At 43.2% G+C, this 20,749-nt stretch overlaps 2 protein-coding genes and 1 pseudogene across 2 annotated transcripts; all 3 read left to right on the top strand.

The window, feature by feature from the left end:
• Positions 1-343: 343 nt before the first annotated feature.
• On the top strand, positions 344-765 carry LOC149974387 (non-histone chromosomal protein HMG-14A-like; annotated as a pseudogene).
• A 733-nt stretch (positions 766-1,498) lies between these two features.
• LOC110498863 (uncharacterized) lies at positions 1,499-7,540 on the top strand. The gene is made up of 7 exons (XM_021575533.3): positions 1,499-2,211; positions 2,789-2,991; positions 3,263-3,364; positions 3,476-3,565; positions 3,771-3,881; positions 4,001-4,124; positions 4,235-7,540. The coding sequence occupies exons 1-7, from the start codon at positions 2,184-2,186 to the stop codon at positions 6,565-6,567; spliced, it is 2,991 nt and encodes a 996-aa protein (XP_021431208.1). The 5' UTR covers positions 1,499-2,183; the 3' UTR covers positions 6,568-7,540.
• Positions 7,541-9,507: 1,967 nt separating this feature from the next.
• On the top strand, positions 9,508-19,854 carry LOC110498862 (cerebellar degeneration-related protein 2). The gene is made up of 6 exons (XM_090212195.1): positions 9,508-9,843; positions 10,849-10,961; positions 14,927-15,075; positions 15,339-15,509; positions 17,371-17,587; positions 17,794-19,854. The coding sequence occupies exons 1-6, from the start codon at positions 9,762-9,764 to the stop codon at positions 18,535-18,537; spliced, it is 1,476 nt and encodes a 491-aa protein (XP_090068321.1). The 5' UTR covers positions 9,508-9,761; the 3' UTR covers positions 18,538-19,854.
• The last annotated feature ends 895 nt before the right edge of the window (positions 19,855-20,749 follow it).

Below are 20,749 nucleotides of genomic sequence, written 5' to 3'. Positions count from 1 at the left end.
GGTTAGAAATTGTGCTACTAATGCACATGACGGCACAAACACGACTCGTAAAAGTAATTATGGTTTTGTTTGGTTAGCTTTTGGAAATTGTAGAAATCAAACATTTTCCTTCATTTTTTCAAGTCAGTTAAGAACAAATTCTTATTAAAAAATGATGGCCTACAGGCCTACGTTAGTTAGCTAATTAATTTGCTAGCTATCATACAATAGCCGTATTTTAATAATTAAATAGTTAATATAAGTAGACATGCAATCATTATTGACTGTAGCACATATAAACACCCACAAGCTACCGGTGGCTGAAAACACAAACCTTGCGGGATGAACGACTGACAAATTTCCGGGCATAGGCTGTCCATTTAAAAATAATTCGTTCTGACGGACCAGGCAACAGCAGACACTTGGCTCCACATACACCCAACTCACAACAGCTAGCTAGCTAAACCCTTTATAGTTCCATCTGAAAGAGAATCGCCAAGAATCCAACATGCCCAAGAGAAAGCAAGGAGCTGCTGGGGACGCCAAGGAGGAGCCCCCGAGGAGATCCGCCCAGTTATCAGCAAAACCAGCCCCAGCCAAGACTGAACCCAAGGCCAAGAAGGAGAAACCACCAAAGAAAGAGAAGGCTGTGAACGACAAGGAGGAGAAGAAAACTAAGAAGGGCCGCTGAACGCAGAGGCAGCTGAGGAGAACCACTCTGAGAACGGAGGCGCCAAGTCCAACCAGATGGAGGGGGTGGAGAAGGAGGAAGCCAAGTCTGAGTAGCAACACTGCCAACCCCTGACCCCTAACCTCCGTCCCCAACCCTTCCCCCCAGCCTGCCCCAGTGTTCGTGGTCCCCCTCCAAGGCGTATTGTTAACAGTGGAATATTTTTTAGCAGTGATTTTATAAGTATACTATCTACTGTCCGTACAGATTTTTAGCACAAAGTCAAGCTGAGTAATATGATGCAGATCTGCAGTGGTCATATCAACAAAGTGTCTGCAGGCAAGATGAACACACTAAAATCGTTTTTTAATTAAACAGCATTTCATGATTGTGTAGGAAGCAAAGTGCGACCCGCCCCATAGTGAGTTGTGTGTTCCTGTGCCTCCCTCCTCCACAGTTGGTTATCCTAGGGTAATACCTTTGTCCTGGTTTATTAACGGTTCTCCCTGTTCCCTTGCTTTCCCTTGCTTTGTTTAAATGTGCCTGTTTTTACATGAAACATGTTCTAAGCGTGTTGGAAGTGTGTTGTCCAATAAGAAAGAGGAAGAGTCCTGTGGACCCCCAGCCCCCCACAAAAAAAAGAATTAATAAATAAATAAAATATAAATGTAATTTTAAAAAATCCTTCCTCCCTCGCCCTGCAAGTGTATACTCGTCAGACGTTATGAAACGTCATCAGAAGTGTCGACTTAATTTGAGGGTGTGTCTTTTAAGTGTTTGGAATGATTGTACCCAACTGGTTATGCCACAGAGGCGCTTTAGTTATAACTGGTCGTGTTGGAAATCCATGATGCATTGTGGGTAAATGGTGACTGACTGATCTACAAATAATAACGAGTTGTTATTTATGATGTTTTGTAGATCTGTCAGTCGGCTGCAATGTCAAACAAGCCCGTTTACACATTTACCGGTACCTCGTGTGTTACATTTAAATAGGTCCTCGCAGTACTCGCACACAGTGGCACCGAAGATTACTTCATATATTGACAAGACTATCAAGTGACCACTCCAACAGTGGAACTGCATATCCTCAAAAATGGACGGCAGGTGGGAGGAGGCGAGATCAGGCGGGACCATTCTAGCCAATGAGAAGGCAGATGTGTGTGAAGAACGCGTGTGAAGAACATACACTACTCCGATATAAAGTAATTGTTATCAAAGTTGCAGAAATGCCGCGTGCGTTGCCTTATATCGGTGCATTCGTGACAACCTAACCATTACGAAACGTATATTCAACCAAATAAGCCTGACGTAGCAAATGAGCAGTTACATTTTCTGTTATCCACTTTGACCTCCATACAAAGTGCCTCACTTCCTGGCCTTTTTTTTCGTGGACTGATTTTGGGCGGCGTAAACCCTCTCGCTTCGCCTCTTCCTCGCTGGTGACGCCTTCTTATATGCAGTCATTGGGTGGCACAAATTGGCAAAAACGATTGGCATTTTCGTGTGTCTAGTGTGACTGCAGTGGAGAGACATGCAAAAACAAATGTCTGGGGGGAAAGGTAACATATGTATAGCTAGCTATGTATACGATACTAGAGCTAGGGCATAGTTAGCCATACTTCGCTACCTAGCTAAGTATGGCTAACTTCCTACTGTTTTGTGCGGGAACTGGACTCGTTCCAGAACGTCTATAATATGTTTTGCGGGTCTTTTATTTGGAATTATTGAAGTTGTGCAGCATTTCTAAACCTCTCTGATTTCATGCCCGGCCTTTTATTGAATAATGCAGTAGAATAATTAAACTTTCTTGACGTTTTAGCTTGCTAGCTAACAAGCTAATTTATTCGCTGCTTTGCAGTCGTTTCACTGCTTCTCTAGGCCCTTCCAGAAACAACCTTACAACCTGTCCCCATTATTTTAGATCCACGCTTTGATCAACTCCCCAAAGCTAATCAAAATGAACACTCTGTGACTCCAAGGGAAGGGCTAGGGGTTGTTTCTGGATGGACAAGGTCTTCTCACTCACACAACATTCTTGACAATGACACACATAGTAGTTCCACACGCTAAAGTTTATTGCCGTGCAGTAATGGGTGCTTGATTTGTGAACAACCTATGTCAAATTCTCTGTTTCAGGTCCCCCTCTTCCTCTCCCCTCTCTGCGCCTCATGGTCCCGCCACTGCGGCTGGTCTCAGCAGCCATCTGGCAAACAATCCAGCAGAGATACGTGATGGATTATGGGATGCTGGAGGAGTTTGTTACCATGGTCACAGAGATGGTTCCAGAGCTTCTGAATATCCGACAGAGGGCCCAACTTATTCTGGGTCTTCGAGCACGGGTGAGAGAGGGGTGGAGCTAGTGCTCATCATTAAGGGGGAGATAAATGAGCAGTTACATTTTCTGTTATCCACTTTGACCTCCATACAAAGTGCCTCACTTCCTGGCCTTTATTTTCATGGACTGATTTTGGGCGGCGTAAACCCTCTCGCTTCGCCTCTTCCTCGCTGGTGACGCCTTCTTATATGCAGTCATTGGGTGGCACAAATTGACATAATTAGTCATGTTTATGGTCTCAAATAAGTCTCCTGACAGGTTTGCTCTGCTTTCAGCTGGTCCTGGAGTTGTGTCGCTCGAAGCCGATCACAGACCTCCAGACCATTCAGCCACACCTGGACAGGATACAGACCCTCACACCTCTCTGGGGGACACAGGTGAGCTCTTAAGGTCAGAGACTCCGCAAAGGTTTACATCAACCAGCCAGTCAGTCCCACACAACTGATTTGATAATGATCATTATAACAAAAGTGTTTTCTTTCTTGCAGACTGATGATGAAGATTTATCTGAATCTAACTTTCTGGGGCTGATTCAAACCCTGCTGAACGACCCAAATGAGATGGAACACTTCTTCCAGGTCAGTGTGGCTTTGGAATAGCTGTGTAGGTATACTACTACCCAGAAGTGCACACTCGTAATCTTTGTTATTTATAAACAATGTTGACCTTTTTTTTAAGGCCTCCTTTTATTCTGATTACAGCTGTATGTGTCCATGTGAGCTGCAGGTGCCAAATGTTCTTATATCAGATATGATTTATTTTATACTAATTTCTTATTCTCAGGATGTTTTTCCTGTGGAATTTGGTCCCAAGTATGATGCAGCAATCGAGAAACTCATGTGTCAGTTTCTTTCAAGACTTGAGAAGCTACTTCCAGTATCAAACTTTCAACAGGTACTGAAATTAGAAGAGTACCTTCATCAATTCAGTGAAGGATCACTATTCACAAAGGTTCATTCATAGAGTATATTTTGAATCACCCCTAAATCGTATTCATTTTCCTTCCGTGTCAGGCTGCGTCCCTGCTCAGCGATGTCCCCTCTGTTCTGGAGGAATGTGTTCAGTCTGTGTCTCACCCTCAGCAGCTGAAAACCCTGCTTCAGTACCACAGAGACCTCAGCCAGCTGGACAACCATGGTAGACATCTATCATAGGACGCATGTAGATATTGGCCAATCTTCTGTAGGGGACGTTGACATTTATTCACTTCTTAACCATTGTCTTTCATTTCTCGCTTCCCTTTCTAGATACTCTGTCTTCTTCCGATGGGGACTGCATTCTTTCAGCTCTCTGTCTCCCTCCAGTAGAAAGGGTGGTGATTGCAACTGAACAGACAGAGTCAGAAACACAGACATTATCCTTGAATGTCTTCATGGATACATTTACCAAAGAGTTGGAGGTGGACTCTGCAACACTGACAGAGTACACAGAGATGGAACCCGGGACAAGTATGGATGTAATAAAAAGTGAGAAGAGGGTGCAATGTGAGAAAAACAACAAACAATCTATAGAGTTTACGGACCCTGTGGAACATGAGGACATGGAGGTTCATGACGGTAATGAAGAAGAGAATGTTCTGGGGATTGGACCAGTACAAGATGAGACGGAAGGTATTGTTGAAGAAGTGAACCCCAGGTACAGAACAGTGATGGTTATCGGGGAAGATGGGGTGGCACAGCCTTATGAAGATTCAAGCGTCAGAAAGCCCAAAATAAAGACTCATAAAGACAGTGGAAGTCATGGAGAACAAATGAAAAGCATAGACGTATCTGATAAGATCATATCCTCAATGCTTCACAAGCCTTCAGTGGAGCTACAAAGAATTGATACTACTAACCTGATATTACCATCTAGACCAGTTAGACAAAACAGGGGGCGTAAGATGAAGACATTGCTAGCACGAGAACGGCAACAAACCAAAACAGAACTTTCAGAAGAAAATGCATTCAAAAAATGCCCAATTTGTGGGAAGACTTTCAGTCGAGGTGCTGACATGAAGCGGCACCAGAAAATCCACACAGGTGAGCGCCCATTTCAGTGTCTCCAGTGTAAGAAACGCTTCCTGTACCATTTTGATCTGAGGAGACATCGGCAAAATGTGTGTAAAGTCGTTGTGTCAGAACCTAAAGGTGAAACATCCAAGCAACTCAAAGGCAGGTCAAATATGTGTGATATGAGTTACAAGGACCCACAAAGCTTGGAGAAACCGAGACTAAAATGTGAAAAAGACTCCAAGAAAAAGCGTAGCAGATCTCCAGCTAGTGATGAGAAGGACACAATCCAGAAACCTGAGGGAGGAGACACGGAGCCGTCCAGTGGTGTTACTCTTGAGGCAACACCCGAGGACAGTGACTCATCCTCCACCAGTACTCCCCAGGACCCATCTTACGACCCATCTGGCGAACCTAGCAAAACCGAAAAACACAAACAGTCAAAAGTGTGCTGCATTTGCAAAAAACGTTTGCCAAAATCTTACAGCATGAAAGTTCATATGAGGTCCCACTCAGATCTGCGCCCTCACAAATGTCCTCATTGTGGGCAGACGTTCAAGAACATCTATGATATGAGGAAGCACATTGTAAAGACTGTGTGCAAGGTGCTGCGAGCTGATCCTGAAGAGGCCCAGGCCCAGGTACATGCACTCACCCACAGCCCCCTCCACTGCACTGAGTGCAGTAGGATGTTTGCAGACCCAGTAAAGCTAGATAGGCACAAGCTGTCGCACAAGCCTTTGAAATGCACCATGTGTGAAAACAGCTTCAATGGGGTCAAGCCCCTTAAGAAACACTATCTGGATGCCCATAAATTCAGCGGGCCATTCCTCTGCACCTCCTGTGATAAAAGCTACACTGATTTAGCAGCTCTCATCAGACACGAGAGGACTCACACCGGAGATCTCCCATACCAGTGCTCCCACTGTCCACGGAAGTTCAACTTATCAGCGGTTCTTGTCGAACACGAGAGAATACATACCGGAGAGAAACGATGCCTTTGCTGGGAGTGTGGAAAGGGATTTATCAGCAATGCAAAACTGAAAATGCACATGCTGTGTGTTCACAGAAAACCTGAAGATAAACACTTCTCCTGCTCCCAGTGTGACAAATCTTACGCATTACAAAGGACGTTACAAGTCCATGTGGCGAGACATCATGCTGGGGTGCGTTTCCCGTGCACATACTGCGGTAAGCTGTTTCTGAACATGTCCTCATTGACGAGGCATGACCTGATTCACACTCAGGAGAGGCCTTTTAAATGCACCGAATTGGAGTGCGGCAAAAGTTTCAAATCAAAATCTGAAGTGAAGGTACACATGAGATACCATACTGGGGAGCGGCCATTCAAGTGTAAAGTCTGTGGGAAGGGTTTTACTCAAAACTGTTATCTCACTCAACACATGCGAACTCATACAGGGGAGAAGCCATATCCTTGTTCTGTCTGTGGAAGAAAATTTGATGACTCTAGGAAACGGAAAAGGCACATGATGATTCACACTGGAGAGAAGCCCCACAAATGTTTGAAATGTGAGAAAGCTTTCAGTCGGGCAGACCTGTTGAAAGCACATGACAGGAAAGAACACTGAACAAGTTCAAGTCCAGGGATTGTTTTGTTTCTTTATATTTTTTTCTTCTTCTGTATAGATGTTAGTAATGAAACAGTTTGTCCCTCTATGTTGTGAACTTATTCTGGATCTTTTCTGAAATGTTGTTGTCTTAAAAATGAAGGATCTAAGAAACATGACCTGTCTGGGAATATGTATCCCTGAGATGCTTTTAGGGACAAGAGTTGGAAATAATGCAAGCTATTAACACTGATGCAATAGATTGCAATAGATCCTCATTCAAATAAAACCATGTGTATTTTGGTGCAGATCTGTACTCGCCGCTAGAGGGAGTTGGTCATCTTTCTCAAGCATCCATTTCACACTTCACTCTGAATAAAAGTAAATAGGGCCATGCTTTTGGAATGTACATTGTTTTTGTCAGTCAACATAAGTTGTGCTTTCTGAAATGTATGGTGAAATGTATATTTTCAGTTTTGTATGTCACAAAATTGGACAAAAAACATGAGGGCAGCATCTGTTTATGAACGGTGATGATCAGCAGCATCACAACACAGAGGTTGAGCTCAAAGTTCAAGATGTTCAGGGGTTTTCTAAGATAAGGCTCTAACATTTTCATACTGTCAGATAGATACTAGGCTAGTCTATGTATGCTATAGTGCATTCTAGAGTGGAAGGGTTTTTCTGCCAATCATACCCAATAATGTTTCAGTTTTAATAATGGTCCTTATGGCTGATTTTAGATGGGCAATTCTGATATTTTATTGACTAATTGTTCTTTTGACCAATCAGATCAGCTCTGAAAAATATCTGATGTGATTGATTAAAAAATAATAATAATACAATTAGTGGAATAAAAGACCAGAATTGGGCTGCCTGTCTAAACGCAGCCTATGAGACCCCTGGGCCTGTTCTCATGCATAGGGCTTAGCTTTGTTGTTTCAAGTACAAATAAAATGTATTGAATGATTGTGAATACAAAATATTTTTGAAATAATGCTTTCAATAGTTAATTTGTGTATTTCTGATGTATTTTATGGTCTGTGATAACTGTCTTTAATAGGTATTTTCAGAGGTAGGCTAATAAGGTTGGCTGGACTAGACATCGATGAACGAATTATGTGCACGTGTTTTCCCAGACCCTACAAAATGCACACAGCTTAGTAGGCCTGTAAAGGAAGACAAGACTATTCATACTCAATAGTACAAGTCATCCAATGGCACACACTTAGGATGCCTACGTCATTTCAACTTATCAGCAAAGGGAAGTGTGCAGTGCAATAGTAACTGATAGAAAATAACAGTACAGTATGTTGCCAAGAACTTGTGTAATTGCAAGGTCAAGGGTGCAGCACGTTTTAAAAACATGGAGAAGTCAGAGATAGCCAGACTAGTAAATTGGGCTAAGGAACAGAAGTTGGGTATTGGAGAAAGGCCATCAGTGCATGTTCTGCAAACAATACAGTGGATGAAGGAGCAGAATGGGGGTGGTGAACGGAACAGCGGAGGAAGGCGCGGCATGAGCGTTGTGACAGGATAGATGTGGTTATGGACAGCGAGGAAGAAGGAGAAAAGCTGAGTGCAGAGGGAAGATTGTGTGTTGAGGAAGAATACAAACCATGGCTCAGAAATTTTACCTGACAAGAGTGATGAAGATCTCAGAGTCCGAGCCTCACCCCGATGGTCATGCAAAGGATGATCCCTTCCTTTTGGCTGACCCACATGTAGTCTCAGGCTGGGTAGAAGTAACACAAACATAGGCACAGACACATGCATACAAACACATGATAACATACGCACTATACACACACGTACACATGGATTTTGCCTTGTAGATATGTGGTAGTGGAGTATGGGCCTGAGGGCACACAGAGTGTTGTGAATTCTGTAATGAATATATTGTAATGTTTTTAAAGTTGTATAACTGCATTCATTTTGCCGGACCCCAGGAAGAGTGCAGCCAATGGGGATCCATAATAAATACAAAATAAATTGGGTACTGTTAAATTGCTGAAGGTAGCTCAAAGTGACGATTTTCTGTGTTTCACACGCCTTGGGACAAGACCTGTGACTTGCTTTGCTCTCCAGAGCAGGGCGCCTTTGAACGGAGTGATGGCTTGGGTGGTATTAAGTGTTGAGGTGGAGTAACTGAAATTGACCCGGTGGTGAAACTGACAAGACACTCTGTTCTTTTGAGTTTTGAAGCAAGAGTTTTTACCTGACAAAGTCATGTTAGGATATGTCAGAAGTGCCTAGTGCGAGAGAGACAGGTTAAGGTTGCCAGGGTCAGAGTTGAACAGAAGGTGTCAAATGCTGAGGCAGTGAAGAGAGTAGAGGATGAGGGGTCAAAGGTGAGTAGTAAGCCTAGGCCAATACAGAGTGATACGAATTTGTGCTTCAGTGAGGTTGGCTTTTTAGCATTCATTGCCCTGGTTTTCAATTGTACCGCATAAATGTAATGTAAGTCACAGAAAATAGATGTGATGGCAGCTGCAGAGAAGTACTTAGGTGTACGACAGTGGAGGATGCTGAGGGGAGGACGGCTCATAATGATGTCTAAAATAAAGTGTTATGACTGGAATGGAGTGAATGGAATGGAATCAAACACATAAAAACCATGTGTTTGATACCATACCATTCACTCCATTCCAGCCAATATTATGAGCTGTCCTCCCCTCAGCAGCCTCCACTGGTGCACAAGGCTTTGCTGCAGAATAGTTACATGGTGTGTTGAACGAAAGAGTCTGTTGTTATGGTGTATGATCAATTAAGGTCAAAGTAGTGGAATAGGATGGTATTTAACTTTTTTTTTAAATAGTGGTATAGAGGCGTAGAGATAGTCCCCCTTTCTTTTTTTTAGCATGTAACGTAACTTGATAGACCACACATTACCGCACAGTAGGTGGCAGCATGCACAAACAAAACGTGCGAACGCCATGATATCAAAGAAGGAGAAGAAGAATAGACCAGTGCGCGTTTACTGACGTGGTCAACTACGTTGCTGCTGGAGGGGGATATGTGTGTGGAGTGAGATGCTTAGGCAGTTTCATCATACTGTGGTTGTAGCCGGTGAATACGCTTTAGACAGCTGATGAGGGGAAACGCATTTGGTGGATCAATATATCTCAAAGGCATGTTGCATTGGCTGCGAAATTAGTATCCTACCTATTCCAATGAAATCCCATTGATCAGTCGGGGATTCATTCTGGCCGAATATGCTTACAGATATGATTGAGGTGGAAGAATTCGAAATCCAGGAGGATGAACCTTGGTATGACAAGCAGGACCTTGAACATGGTAAATATTATTATATCCATAATGATGACCGAGACTGGGAAAGCGCGGGTCGACCTGTGCTGTGCGTATAAGTGGCCGGCAGCAATAAACCAGGCATTGGCCACAATTTGACACAGCGTAAGACAAAATTATTTTCAAGCAGGCGCTGAAACAATGAGCGCCTGGTGCACCGCCACTTTCATATGGCAGGTGTCATGTCACTAGCAAATGTAGTAGCCTACATGCTACGAGACACATTTGGTAGCCTACTGCGGCAGAACACACTGTCGGACTTCGGACAAATATTTCAAGGTAGTCTCAAGCAAAATTTCCATCACCCCCGAGGCTATCATTCCATTGCCATGGATTTAGTAGGCAACCATTTGTAAAAATGAATCCTTTGTCTTAGATTTTCTACACATTTTTAAATGTACTTCTCTGCATATTAAGGTTTTATTCCACGAATTTGCGTTGTTCAATATCTACCATTGGCTATCTATTGATGAATGCTGGAATAGAAATAAGGAAACGGAAATGGCTCTAGAAACATCTATTCAGTTTTCATGCTCATAAACTCACCCCATCACAAATCCTGTACATGAGACAGTCTCACAACGCATGAATTAGGCCAGAGTGATGAAGGTAGATGTATTTATTTCTTAACTTTCTGATTCCCTGACATGGGTCAAATAGCCTACATATCTCCAATATATTTGATGTGTGTTTGATTTATCCCTTTTGGGGTCTATATTCCATCAGTTCCATTGTAGGCAATTGTTGGCAAACTATTGTAAATCATGGGCAGCACAAGTAGCGTGTATTTGACACACCAACCCAGGGAGGATGTCTGCAAGATAGATGCATGTACCTGACCTTGAGCATTGAGGCACAGACACAGCCATAGGTGCACTCTGCAACCTCTTGTTGCACTAATGGCCGCGTCTTTGCCCAAGCCATTATTTCGTTGGTGACACACAGTGATCATTAATCGATCCTATTCTCTGATCTCTCTTTTCTGCCATGTAGACCTGCACCTAGCTGCTGAGCTGGGGAAGACCCTGCTGGACAGGAACAGAGAGCTGGAGCAGGGTCTGCAGCAGATGTACTCCACCAATCAGGAACAGCTACAGGAGATAGAGGTAAGGGTTTAACCAATCAGGTTGTAGCTACGAGGGTACAGGTAACTGGGTTTGACCAATCAGGAGTCAGCAGACACACAGTCCCAAACTATAGCTATAGGCATTTCCCGTAGTGTGTGCAGTTTTTTTTCCCATCCTAGCACAAGCACACATTATCTAAGTAATCGAGCACTAGTTGACACACCTGAGGCCTGTCCGTTAGGCTACAATCTGTTCCTGTTGAAAACAAGAGATGTTGAAAAGAAAAGGATCTCTCCTCAGATTTGTGCTCCTTTAATTCCTTAATCAAATCAGTGTTCCATATTGCCAAAAGGCAGGCTACCATTATCTCCCTTTGAAGCTGAAATGAGAGGGTTGGACCCTGATGTCCTGATTACTTAATCTCTCGGTTGCACCTGTTGTTTACCATGGGTCCATGTAGGGTAGGACTCTAGAAACACAAAGGTAACAGAATATAATGGCTATTTTATAATGCAGACTTTTCATCTGAAATGGTTTTGTCAAGACAAGGCTACAAAATCTATATTCCAATCCTTGTCTTTCTTTTTCTATACTAGAAATCCCCAGGTGATAAGTGTTTACAAAACCATTATCAAACGGTAGTGCCCCGATTGGGATCTCTTACTCCTTTGAAAACAGCATACCTCAATGCTTTTCACCTTGTTTAGTGAAGTTTCAGGTGCTTCTACACCTGCATTGCTTGCTGTTTGGGGTTTTAGGCTGGGTTTCTGTACAGCACTTTGATATATCAGCTGATGTAAGAAGGGCTATATAAATACATTTGATTTGACTAGGGAAGATAGACTGCCCATATCAGTTGTCCTCTTTAATTTTTCCGGACATACCTTTGAACCAACATTGCCGCCATTGTTTTGTTGCGACTCAAAATAATGTTAGATTAAATAGCCTCTCCATGCTATAGAATCTATTAAGCCAATGATTGAGTTTGTATTTCAATATCACATTCAGTGATATGTTTTTTTTTCTCTTGTATCAATACTGAATCTATATTGTATGGTCAGCAACCGCCACTAATTTCCAGATGAGCTCTAGATTTAATTTCCCTGAGCAGGGTCAGCTCTGGATGTGCGACTCCTAAATCCTCCCCCGTCTCTGAAACGGCTGACTGACAGAATTAACCTCTCTGAAGGTGCCATCCATTTCATGACCTGACTGCATGTAGAAACGGTACAGGAGAAAGCTGATGCTGTGAATTATGTTACCTTGCCTATAATGTTATGTTACACAATAGATCATCACCACAATTTTTCATGATATTAACTTAGTATTTTGAATTCTGCATGTTATCTAAGTGAATTGCGTGGCAAGATAATTTACAGCTCCTATCTACTGTAGCAGTATTTGTTTTATTGCCATGATTTATGTTTTTAGTAGGTGTTTTGTGGCTGATCTTACTTCATGAGCTGACTAAAGGTTCACATCGTTCTCCATAGATATTGAACTGTTATCTATGGCATTCTCCCTGTTTTACCCTGATAAACTGTTCTCAAAGGAAAAGAGAGAGAGATGTATAGAGAAAAACAGAAGACGAAGGGTATAGGGAGAAGCAGAGAAATTATGTGTGAGGAGAGATAGTGTTATGTTATCCCAGCACCATTGTTAGTGTATTTAGCTCTTCAGTCTGAATCAACCTGTGTTAATAAGAGCCTGACCTTAACCTTGTGCTGGTGCCTTTCTACATTCCTCAGGAGTCAGCCTCTCGCCAGAATTGTTACGCTCCTACAGACACTCATTCAGACCACTCAAACGCCATTACAGACATGCTGCTATCAAAGCAATGATAGTCGCCCAGCCAGGAGGTAGTGGTCATTGATTCTGCTAAGTTTGATTGATCTCATTCATGGCTGAACAAGCAGCCAAATTAAATAATGTGTATGCCTTGTATGTAGTGGCTTAAAACCAATCGTATTGACGTGAACAAGTACAATGGTGTAATCTCAGTGGTAGAAAAAGTACTCACTTGTCATACTTGAGTAAAAGTAAATATGCCTTAATAGAAAAGGACTCAAGTGAAATTCCCCCAGTAAAATACTACTTGACTAAAACGTCTAAAAGTATCTACACTGAATAAACTATAAACGCAACATGTAAAGTGTTGGTTGCTTGAGCTGAAATAAAAATGTGTCAAATGTTCCATACGCACAAAAACAATTTATTTCTCTCATTTTGTGCACAAATTTGTTTACATCCCTGTTAGTGAGCATTTCTCCTTTGACAAGATAATCCATCCACCTGACAGGTGTGGCATATTAAACAGCATGATCATTACACAGGTGCACCTTGTGCTGGGTACAATAAAAGGCCACTCTAAAATGTGCAGTTTTGTCACACAACACAATGCCACAGATGTTTTAAGTGAGTGTCCAGTTGGCATGCTGACTGCAGGAATGTCCACCAGAGCTGTTGCGAAAGTATTTAATGTTAAGTTCTCTACCATAAGCAGCCCCAAACGTTGTTTTGGAGAATTTGGTAGTATGTCCAACCGGCCTTGCAACCGCAGACCACGTGTATGGCGCTGTGTGGGCGAGTGGTTTGCGGATGTCAACGTTGTGAACAGAGTGCCCCATGGTGGGGTTAAGGTATGGGCAGGCATAAACTACGGACAATGAACACAATTGCATTTTATCGACGGCAATTTGAATGCACAGAGATACAGTGACGAGATCGTGAGGCCCATTGTCGTGCCATTCATCCGCCGCCATCACCTGCACAGTCCCATGCTAGCAGCATACCCCCTGCATCCCACTGCTGGCTTGCGTCTGAAGCTAAGCAGGGTTGGTCCCTGGATGGGAGATCAGATGCTGTTGGAAGTGGTGTAGGAGGGCCAGTAGTAGGCACCCATTCCTCTGGTCTAAAAAAATTATCACAATGCCCTGTGTAGGGTGTCTTTCGGATGGGATGTTAAATTGGTGTCCTGACTCTGTGGTCACTAAAATATCCCATGGCACTTATTGTAAGAGTAGGGGTGTTAACCCTGGTGTCCTGGCTAAATCCACAGTCTAGCTCTCATACCATCATGTCACCTAATCATCCCCAGCTTACAATTGGCTGATTCATCCCCCTTCCTCTCCCCTGCAACTATTCCCCAGGTTGTTGCTGTAAATTAGAGTGTGTTCTCAGTCAACTTACCTGGTAAAATTAAGGGTAAAAAAAATGGTGCAAGGATCTGTACCCATTCCTGGAGCTGAACATGTCCCAGTTCTTCCATGGCCTGCATACTCACCAGAAATGTCACCCTCCCATGTCACACCAATATTCAGCAAATTCTCACAGCCATTGAAGAGGAGTGGGACAACATTCTTACAGGCCACAATCAACAGCCTGATCAACTCTGTGCAAAGGAGATGTGTTGCGCTGCATGAGGCAAATGGTGGTCACACCAGATACTGACAGGTTTTCTGATCCACGCCCCTACTTACATGTTTTTTTTTTTAAGTATCTGTGACCAATAGATGCATATCTGTATTCCCAGTCATGTGAAATCCATATATTAGGGCCTAATTTATTTATTTCAATTGACTGATTTCCTTAAATGAACTGTAACTCAGTAAAATCTTTGAAATTGTTTCATGTTGCATTTTATATTATTGTTCAGTATAGGTAAAAATGTACAGTGGGGTAAAAAGTACTAAATTGTCGTAAGTGAATAAAAGCAAATGCTATACATGAAGTTCCTCATATTAAAGCCAACAAGACGGCACACCTTTTTTTTTTTACAGACAGCCAAGGGCTGTAGTGGAGTATGAGTTGTCAAAAATATAAATAGTAAAGTACAGACACTCCCAAAAACTACTACATAGTACTTTAAAGTATTTCTACTTAAGTACTTTACACCAATATGTAATCTGGATCCAAAGTAGAAATTAATTGGGAATTTGAAGGTGGCTGGTTATGTGATGATGCTGAGTCCTGGTTCTCTCCTCCAACCCCCTCCCTCCCTCCAGTACCTGACTAAGCAGGTGGACCTCCTGAGACAGGTGAATGATCAGCATGCTAAGGTGTACGAGCAGTTAGATCAGTCCTCCAGAGAACAGGAGCAGAGCAACACCCGCCTGGTACAGGACAACCGGACCGCCCAGCACAAGATCCAGGGGTGGGTTGAAACCTGAGGCTGCGTCCCAATTCTTCACCCTTCTCGCACAATTTCTCATATTAATCTTAACAGTGGTGGAAACTCCCTTCAGCCAATGCTTATACCAATCCTATGCATCTAAATCAATGACGGGGTGGAGAATCGGGACACAGCCCGAGTCTTTCTGCAGAGAATACAGATGAAATGGTGAACGACTTGAGTTGGTGAGAGGAGAGCTAAATGTGTGAGGGCAAAAGCAACTTGATTAGTCAGTCTCTCTCCAGGCTCACAGAGATGATCGAGGCTCTGCAGACCCAGGTGGAGGATCTGCAACGTCAGGTAGAGGATCTGAAGACCGCCCCTGCTAATCCCCATAGGAAACCCCTTGCAGAATCATGGCGGCCCTACGGGGTGCAGAGTGTGTCCTGCCTGAATGAGTTGCAACACACACACAGGTGAGATCACAACACTCATACATGAAATATACACACTCGGCGTTCCCGTTCTTTGAGCTTGTGTGGCCTACCACTTCGCAGCTGAGCCGTTGTTGCTCCTAGACATTTCCACTTCAGAATAACAGCAGTTACAGTTGACCGGGGCAGCTCTAGCAGGGCAGACATTTGACAAACTGACTTGTTGGAAAGGTGGCATCCTATGACTGCCATGTTGAAAGTCACCGAGCTCTTCAGTAAGGCCATTCTACTGCCAATGTTTGTCTATGGAGATTGCATGGCTGTGTGCTCGATTTTATACACCTGTCAGCAACGGGTGTGGCTGAAATAGCTGAATCCACTAAATTGAAGGGGTGTCCACATACTGTCATGTATATACAGTTGAAGTCAGAAGTTTACATATACTTAGGTTGGAGTCATTAAAACTAGTTTTTCAACAACTCCACACATTTCATGTTAACAAACTATAGATTTTGGCAAGTCGGTTAGGACATCTACTTTGTGCATGACACAAGTCATTTTTCCAACAATTGTTTACAGACAGATTATTTCACTTATAATTCACTGTATCACAATTCCAGTGGGTCAGAAGTTTACATACACTAAGTTGACTGTGCCTTCAAACAGCTTGGAAAATTCCAGAAAATTATGTCATGGCATTAGAAGCTTCTGATAGGCTAATTGACATAATTTGAGTCAATTGGAGGTGTACCTGTGGATGTATTTCAAGGCCTACCTTCAAACTCAGTGCCTCTTTGCTTGACATCTTGAGAAAATGAAAAGAAATCAGCCAAGACCTCAGAAAATAAATTGTAGACCTCCAAAAGTCTTGTTCATCCTTGGGAGCAAATGTCTGAAGGTACCACGTTCATCTGTACAAACAATAGTATGCAAGTATAAACATCATGGGACCACGCAGCCGTCATACCGCTCAGGAAGGAGACGCGTTCTGTCTCCTAGAGATTAACATACTTTGGTGCGAAATGTGCAAATCAATCCCAGAACAACAGCAAAGGACCTGGTTAAGATGCTGGAGGAAACGGGTACAAAAGTATCTATATCCACAGTAAAAATGAGTCCTATATCGACATAACCTGAAAGGCCGCTCAGCAAGGAAGAAGCCACTGCTCCAAAACGGCAATAAAAAAGACATACTTCCAAAGTTGTGGCAAAATGGCTAAAGGACCTGAATGTATTAACATTTGAGATATTTACAGCTGAATAGCTTGTGCATTAATAATTGTTTTTATGCTGCAGGAAGAAATAGTTTTGTGATAAGACGTAGCCCCACTGAAGTTGCCATTAGTTTCTTCTATTCTTGATGGCCTAAGGCCCTGAGCCTCACTTTAGATTGCGTTCATTCAATACCACTATGTTTCAACAAGTCTCTTGGCCCTGCCCTCGCATTGCGGTTTGGCTCTTTCGCTCTCTCTTGCCGTACACTTCAGCTGTTGAAGGGGACTAGTGCTGCTGCTAGTACTCTCGCCCTATTCCTGTCCTGTGATGCCATAGCAGTTCAGACCATGTTATTGAGTTAAGGATGGGCTCCTCTCCTTTAATCCAGGCCTAAACTCATAGGTCACTGATAAACACACATGCCAAGCAGATTATAGTACTCTCTCCCTACTGACCTCACTGAGCACTGGTCACAGTTGTCACCCACAGGATAATTTTCCACCCGTAAGGCCACTCATCTCTGCCTTCACTAAAGATCACTCCCTGATTAGTCTTATTGGCAGCTTATCAGTGACTTTATTACACTAATTAGGTGTAAGTGCTGGTCTGGACTGGAACAAAAGCTGTTTTCCATCCTTTTTAAAGTTTGATTGGTTGGATTCTCTCTGACCCCTCCATGGTACTCAAGTGTCTACTCTGGAGACCATTCGGATGACCCCTGGTCTCCCTCTGACGTCTCGTGGCGGGAGGAGGAGCAGGAGTCGCTACTGAGATCGCTCCGCTCCCTACAGACACAGTTGGCCAATGAACGTGCTCGGAGGGAGGGGGCAGAGCGAGATGCAGACCACCTAGCCAATGAGAATGTGGCACTGGAGCAGCGCCTGGGAATGATGGAGGGGTGCCAGGTGAGAAAGAGAAACAACACACACAGAATAATTTGAAGCAGATGCGTGCTTCAAATTCAAATCGTTTGTAGGGAAATGGAAAAGTCAAGAGTTCCATGTGACATTACTGAATCCGGTCTCTTTCTCTCTTCCGCCTTCTCTCTCTATCCCTCCTATCTGTCCTCTGTCCTCTGTCTCTCTGTCTCTCTGTCTGTCTCTCTGTCCAGGCCAGACTAGTGGAGCTGGAGTGTGAAGCTGAGGAGCTTCGTCAGCTGTGGAGAGCCGACTACGGCAACAAAACTTTGAGGTCAAGGGTCAGCCTGGGCATGCTGCCCAATGCCCTATTCTTCCCCCTGAACCAGGAGAGGGGGATGGGGGAGGATGGAGAGAGTGAGGGAGACCTGATGGAGGTCAGCTACCGTTCCAAGGTGAAAGGTTGTGATGTCCTAAAGCACTGCAACAGCGAGAAGCAGCTTAGGTCGCTGCGGGGTGAGGGGTCAGACGTATACGAGAGTCATGACCACGAGCGTTCGTGCGTCCGCCATTCGGAGGTGGTGAAGCAGCGTGGGATCTCTCTTCTCAACGAGGTTGACGCTCAGTACAGCGCCCTGCAGGTCAAATATGACGCGCTGCTGCGGCGCTGCCACCAGGGGGAGCCGGACCCAAGTCAGCAGCACAGCCAAAAGGAGGTCCAAAAGCCCAGAGGAGCCCCTTCGGTCCGCCCACGAAGCCCAGCGGAGCCCCTTCGGTCCGCCCACGAAGCCCAGCGGAGCCCCTTCGGTCCGCCCACGAAGCCCAGCGGAGCCCCTTCGGTCCGCCCACGAAGCCCAGCCTCCCTCTGCCAGGGCCAGGAGGATGAACTTCACCAGCCTGAGTACAAGGCCCTGTTCAAGGAGATCTTTACCCGCATCCAGAAAACCAAAGAGGATCTGAGTGAGAACAGGGGAAAAAAGTCTTGGCAGCTGGAGTAGCATTACTTTCGCAAATAAATGTAGAAAAATGGGTTTGTGCTGAACAAGCTATTTTTCTCCCGAATTGGAGCTGGGACATACTGTATGTGCAAGCTACTAAGCAAGCAAAACACCTTACTCTAAATGATTTGAAAGACTTTAAGTGTGCCTGGGAACTGACGTGTTAAATCTGGTAGAGGTGAAAATGAATTGATAACCTTCTCAAAGGGCTCATCGTTATCTATGGACGTTGGCACAGCTAAAGAAAGGCAAGATACACCAGCTCTTATGCATGGAAACAACAGTGCCTAACGTTCAGTCTATTGTACATAATTCTGCCTCAATCTCCCAGGTATACCTGAGCCAGTTGCTTAGCATCTAAGGGCAACTTTACTGTACACTAAGAAACCAAGGACCTCTGGAAACTATTTATGTGGACTAGCTCTTTTCAATCGTACCTCTATACACTGTTAAATCAAAAGTTGCATATCCTTTTAAAGTGACTTGTCTGAGCCTGATGGTCAAAACGGGAACTTTTTACCATCTTTGTGTGCCTAGAAATGCCACTGTTTCCTACTCTTGGTAATGAATTACCTTGCAAGGCAAGGTGTGAAGGCAATCTGTGAATTTTAAAAAGGGAGAGCTTGTTATCGCTTTTGTTCAGTGCAGCTATACAATAATCATCAACTACAGCTACAGCTATGAACAGCTGTAGCTATGAAATGTTTGGCCTAGATCTTTGTCATTATTAAAAGTTTCTGAATATTTTACCAGAAAAAAACACCTGATGGTTTTTGGTGCTCATGTAAGGTCCAAGTTGCACTATAATTTCCGGAACTCTATCTTTCACAATTGTACTGTATGTCTTCAAAGTGTTTTGCCTGATCCTGAAGTTTAAAAACGAAAGTAATTGGGTACGAAGAATGAGTTGTTAATGAATAATGTAGTAGCTAGTGATAATCTACTGAGGCTATACCAAAACTCAGCTATATACTGTACGGTGCTATGATATTAATGTGCTTTACAAATACAATGTAGACATTTCATAAGTGCTGTTCCGATTCTTTGTCAGAAACTGTCTGGTTAATCAAATGTTGTTTTTTTTAACTCGTGCTATCCTAATTGTTCATGATGTCCACTAAGGATGTGGCTATCACTGTAAAATCACATTGTATTGAGATGCACTTAAGACTTGCACAGGGATCGTTGTTATTTTCTGACACTATGTAGCTTGCCACTGTATAACAAGTGCTATTAGTAGTTCCTGTTCACTGTATTAGATACCAAAATATTGTCAAATGTATGCGACACCTTTGATAAATGCAAACTCTGAGAGGATTCTGTGTTTCCATTGGTCAGTTATTACATGCCTAGTCATGTGGTTTGTCAAGGTGCTATCATCACCCATGCAATTTTAACAAACCAGTTTATACACAGAGGGACATCATCACACTGGTATCACAAGACAGTGAAACAACTCTCACTTTGCAGAAGGGACAGGATGGAGGGCAGAGCACGGTGGGACTCTGTAAGTTGCTGTTTTCTACTGTGTACATGTGTGCAACACCAGGGTTGTGGGGTTGATTCTCATGGGGAACCCGTACGAACATGTAAGTAGCTCTGGGTAAGAGTGCTGCTAAATTGCATTTATTTATTTATTTGTATTTAATAGTCTACATAGTAACAGATTCACTTGCCTTGTTTGGCATTTTACAAAACAGTTGAGTTGGAAGGAGTAAAAAGTCTGGTGTTTTGGAAATGAGGAGTAAGACAAATTCTGAGGGTTAGTATAATCTTTAGTTCCAGGCAATCAGTGCTCAAAATCAGTTTGTTGCAAATGCCAATAAGAATTGTATATTATGATTGTACCTGTACATAATTAGGCTGTCTTTTGAAATGAGAAAAGTTTGGTAAAGTAGATGTAGATATAATTCAATGTATTTCCTGATTAAGCTTCATTTTATACAAACTAAACATACGTAGCACTAACTGGAATGTAGACAATCTTCCAGTGTATGAATAGAGCTGGTTTCTCTGTAAGAAATCAAATGGAATGAAGATGGTGGTGATGAGGAAATATGGTGCTATGCAATAGATTTTAAAAAGCTAAGAAACAAATAGACAAATTAATATCACTGACCAAATTTTTTTTAACATATGATTTCAAGATTTTCTGGGGGATAACTTTAAAAAAAAAGTTGTCTTCCATTGTTCCACTTCAAGACAAAACTGC

This window comes from Oncorhynchus mykiss, chromosome 20, assembly GCF_057628025.1.
Source record: "Oncorhynchus mykiss isolate SJ-2025 chromosome 20, ASM5762802v1, whole genome shotgun sequence".
Taxonomy (NCBI): Eukaryota; Metazoa; Chordata; class Actinopteri; order Salmoniformes; family Salmonidae; genus Oncorhynchus; species Oncorhynchus mykiss.
This window is presented reverse-complemented; position numbering and strand designations above follow the sequence as displayed.

What these genes read in the sequence shown, in the direction of transcription:
- LOC110498863 (XM_021575533.3), top strand. Translation starts at nt 2,184, where the DNA reads ATGCAAAAACAAATGTCTGGGGGGAAAG. An exon ending in ACAAATGTCTGGGGGGAAAG is followed by an intron (nt 2,212 to 2,788) that starts GTAACATATGTA and finishes TCTCTGTTTCAG; the next exon opens with GTCCCCCTCTTCCTCTCCCC. An exon ending in TTCTGGGTCTTCGAGCACGG is followed by an intron (nt 2,992 to 3,262) that starts GTGAGAGAGGGG and finishes CTCTGCTTTCAG; the next exon opens with CTGGTCCTGGAGTTGTGTCG.
- LOC110498862 (XM_090212195.1), top strand. Translation starts at nt 9,762, where the DNA reads ATGCTTACAGATATGATTGAGGTGGAAGAATTCGAAATCCAGGAGGAT. An exon ending in AACAGCTACAGGAGATAGAG is followed by an intron (nt 10,962 to 14,926) that starts GTAAGGGTTTAA and finishes CCCTCCCTCCAG; the next exon opens with TACCTGACTAAGCAGGTGGA. An exon ending in GAGTTGCAACACACACACAG is followed by an intron (nt 15,510 to 17,370) that starts GTGAGATCACAA and finishes ATGGTACTCAAG; the next exon opens with TGTCTACTCTGGAGACCATT.